General features: G+C 46.6%; 1 protein-coding gene across 1 annotated transcript; it reads left to right on the forward strand.

Annotated features, from left to right (window-relative positions):
* The first annotated feature begins 317 nt into the window (after positions 1–317).
* LOC133823779 (uncharacterized) lies at positions 318–1,286 on the forward strand. The gene has a single exon (XM_062256629.1). The coding sequence runs from the start codon at positions 318–320 to the stop codon at positions 1,284–1,286; it is 969 nt and encodes a 322-aa protein (XP_062112613.1).
* The last annotated feature ends 3,378 nt before the right edge of the window (positions 1,287–4,664 follow it).

The following is a 4,664-nucleotide window of genomic DNA, read 5'->3' on the forward strand; positions in this document are numbered from 1 at the left end:
CTGTCAACTAGGTCTATAAATAGTTTGGGGAATTTCATTTGTAGACAGGCACAAAATTGTACTGAGAACACTCTGCTGAATTGCTTTGATAAAGCTTTGAGAAAGTATCACAAATCAATAACATTGACTCGTGGACTAGGCAGATTTTAACTACTAAACCACGTAAAAGTTCGTCTGTTCTTTTCTTATTTCTTATATCTTTGTTTAGTGCTCTTCAGATTTAAGTTGACAAAAAACGGTGTCAATAGTTTGGTGCTTTCATTGAGAGCATTAAGCAAATCTTTGGATTATTTAGTAAAAAACCTTCTGAATTACCAATGGCCGCTACGAACAACCCAAATGCTGGTGGGCGACCATTGCCCCAAATACTTGAGGAGCAAACTCCTCACACTGAAGATTACCCACGGAGACCTGGGAAACAACCAATGATGGACCACGACCCAGACGAGGGGAGTGCATCCTCTGACTCTCGAGGACCGCCTACTCCGAAGCCTGACGATGACCTCTACTATAATCCTGAGAGGTATATCCCCATTATTGAACTAGAGAATCGCCAACTATGCCAACAATTGGCTAGACAGGCCGCTGAGTTCCAGGCACCACCCCGAAGGCCCAAAGGACGTCCCTGCAGGAGCACAGCTGCTAGAAGGGTCGGACAAGGGGCTCAGCCAAGGCCTAGGGCAAACACTAGCGATGAACGCCCTAGAAGGAATACTCAAACCAATACTACTGGCAACCCGAATGTGGAGGTAACTACAGGAACAGGGAATAACCGAGCTCCTCCAGCACCTCGGGGCTCTAACCCTGAATCTGTCAAGAACAACCCAGAACATGTCCGGGCCAATTCTGGGCCTTCCAGGGCCAACAATGGGAGCCCACCACCATTGCCTATAAGGCATCCACCATCTCTTATTAGACACCCCTCACCAATTCGAGAGGCACCCCGGCCAGATCCTCATAGGAACCAGGCAGGGGTACCTACACCACAATGGCCATCTTGTAGTGGCAGTCGAGATGGGAATCGTCGAACCCAACCTGGACATAGGGGCGAAAGAGAAGCGACTCGAGAACACAGGGCTGCCCAGCCAATGGGAAGCCACATGTCAAGATCACAAACAACTGGAGCAAGAAGGCTAGTGGAAGATCCACCTCATAACCACCAAGCCCATCATCCAGAAAGAAACGTTAGTTTCATGAGTGGAAGCTTAGACCTCACTAGGTCTGTAAGCATATATAATACCGAACCCAGGAATACTCAGAATTATGGCAATAATCCTAATCTTTGAGATCATCTGAACCAGTACCGGGGCAGGCCAATCCTGCAAACCCCAATTTACGCGATCATTTGAACAGCCGAAAGGAGCATGTACAACCAACATATAGGAATCAATATAACCCTATGCCGGGATAGGGAGTTGGAGTTTTTATAAACAATAACTAGCTCCCCCAAGCATAAGCTCAACCTCCAATGGACTTGGTCCAAGAGAGAATTAACCAGCTTGAAAGAGCGTTCAGGCTCCTTCAGGACTAAAGGAACAGGGACAAGGCTGATGACTTTGATGAGGAGCTCGAGCATTTTGCTCCATACATTTCCAATATGTCATTCCCTCATGGGTTCAAAATACCCAACGTAGCTCCATTTGATAGGAACTCAGATCCATACAGCCACCTGAGCACATTCAATACCATCATGCGAGCCAACAATGTTGGTTATGAGCTCAGGTGTATGATATTTCCAACCATTTTGATAGGACCAACAAAAAATGGGTTTGAAAAATTCAGAAGACATTCAATCTCGTCTTGGGATCAATTAGCAAAGGAATTCAAAAAATAATTCAAGGCCATGGTAGGCGTTAGGCCCGAAGCCTCAACCTTAACCAATGTCAGACAGAAACCGACAGAATTGTTGAAAAGTTACCTCGCAAGGTTTAACATAGAGGTGGCACGAGCCCACAATGTCGATGACAGTGGTTACCTTATGGTTGTACGAGCTAGTATATTACCAAGGAGTCCCTTTTGGGATGATATGTAGAGGAAACTGATAAGGACAATAACTGACTTCAATAAAAGGGCCCAGTTATTTGTCAATGTAGAGGAGGCGAGGTCACCATTAAAACTGACCCCTCAGCCCATAACTACAACGATGAATGTTAACTCAGCCTTGACCTCGTCTACCCCATCAGTGCCATGGTCCTCAGGAGATAACCCTTCAAAAAGGAAGAAAAATGAAGGGAATAACTCTGAGGGATACGAGGGGAAAAAGAAGAAGGGAGACAAGTATTTCTCCATTTATACAGTTTACACTTAGCACAATGAGACTCGGGAGAATATCTTCCTCGCAAATGAGAATCAGGTCCCATTCAGACGACCTGACCCAATGCGAAATCAGAAGGCAAAGAGAGACTCCAAAAAGTACTGCAGATTCCACAGGGATGTCGGACACACCACTGATGAGTGTCGACAACTTAAAGGGATGATTGAAGGCTTGATCTCGAGAGGATACTTCAGACAATATATAAGAAACCAGAATACCAATTAAGCATCGTTTGGACAAAGGACAGCATCTGCGCAACCTACCCAGCAGAAAAACAATTCCTGAGCAAGGGAGGTTGATCGGCCTCCCCCAATAGATGGAGAGGATGTGGTAACCATCTCTGGGGGACCACACCTTGCCGGATCAGACAGAAATTCCCAGAAGAGATACGTAAATGAGCTCAAGGCTTGAGATGGTTCTCCCTACGAACCTGAACCACGAGCTCCAAAGCAACAAAGGGTTGAATCTTAACCCATTACTTTTACTCACTACAAGAAAAAACAGTATTCATAACACTGCTAACCGGGAGTATTGATAACGCTTCTGAAAACGCTAACATAGCCCATGTTATTAAAAGTCCTGTCTTGTTATACCCAGATTTCGAGCCATAGTAAATATGACCTCGAAAGTTGAGTTCGCAACAAATGGTCTCGTGAGGATTAGAGTGATCTAGGATTGTAAGTCGAGCCTGCAGAGTATGATGTATGATCTCGAATGCGGTGATCTCGAAATGACCTCGATCTCGAAAGGTAGCTCCGAGAACACCTTCATCTTCAGGAACTTCGGAGCATGATTCTTGAGCTCGATGTCCCATCTTGAAATAAACGTTAGCTCGGGAGATGTCAGTGGCTCGCACAATGACATGAGACCAGAAATGCTGGAGCCTTGAAGATACGCTATAACCACCTTGAATATCTACAAGTATAATAACTATGAGATGTAGCCCTCATTAATTGATGTAAATCCCCAAGAATTGTGGGATATTATTTAATACAGTTATACGCCCCCTGATCTTTGGGGGACGTTTCCTTTAATATCTGATTATTGGCATTTAAAGCCATTTATTTGTATTCACAAAAGAGTAACTACCCAAAATATGTGGGATAGTATTCTGCACCCTTCTCTATAAATAGAGAAGGCATGCACCATTGTAAAGGACCGAAATTCTGATCCTTGAGAGAAAACTCTGGAAAATTCTTGCTAAAGAATTGTTCAGAGATAATCTTGAGATTAATAACAGAGACTCGTGGACTAGGCAGATTTAACTGCTGAACCACGTAAAAAACCGTGTCTGATTCGTTTGTTTATTTTTGGCCATTGTCTTAAATTGTTTACGTGCTCTCTTCTTTTATCTGTTGACGAAAAACGGCGTCAACAGTTTGGTGCTTTCATTGAGAGCCTTAAGCATTCATCCCTGAGAGATTCATGGCTGCAAACAATCAGAACACTCCTGAAGAAAATTACCCAAGGCGTCCTGGAAAACAGCCAATGGAGAACCCGGACGCTGATGAAAGGAGTGGGTCCTCCGATTCCCGGGGGCCACCTCCACAACCAAGGGATGAGGACATGTACTATAACCCTGAACGTTATGTCCCTATTGTAGAATTGGAGAATCGGCAGCTGAAACAGTTGTTGGCAGAAGCCAACAAACGTAATGAGGAGTTGACTAGGATAGCCGCAGAGGCGCAGGTGGCTCAGCCCCCGCCTCCGCGCGAAGACCAAGTCCCTCCTCCAAGGGACGTGCACGTTCCTCCCCGGAGGCCCCGTGGACGTCCACGAAAAAATGCTACCACAAGGAGGCCAGCACAACCTCCAGCACCAACAGAGCCATCTGCTCCTTCTAGGCCTCAGAGGAGCACCCGAGCTCGGGTCCCGCCTAATCCACTTGTGGAAGTGCCTGCAGGAACTGAGAACAACCGAGCTCCTGCCGAGGCTCGGACTCAGGTTCCTGGTAGTGCACCGAACGCAACTGGCCCATCTCGGGCAAATTCTGGACCCTCCAGGCCGAGGCAAGGACGACAACCACCGTCACCTATACGGTTCCCTCCGTCTCCCATAAGATATCCTTCACCTCCCCGCAGAAACGCTCAACCTGGTCGAGATCAGGATCAAGGGCGTACAGGGGAAAGACAAGGAAACAGAGATACGTTCCAGGGGCGGAGAGGCGCGCCATCTGAGAGGAGTCAAACGTCTCGATCTCGCACTGCGGAGACAAGGCGACGTAGAAAGGATCCACCACGAAATGACCGATCAATGAGTTTCACCAGTGATGAGTCCGGAGAAACCAGGTCCGTCAGTAAACGTGACCGAGGTCGTAAAAATACTGGAAGCCGCAAGACCCATCCCGACC

The sequence above is a fragment of the Humulus lupulus genome, chromosome 3 (assembly GCF_963169125.1).
Source record: "Humulus lupulus chromosome 3, drHumLupu1.1, whole genome shotgun sequence".
Lineage (NCBI taxonomy): Eukaryota > Viridiplantae > Streptophyta > Magnoliopsida > Rosales > Cannabaceae > Humulus > Humulus lupulus.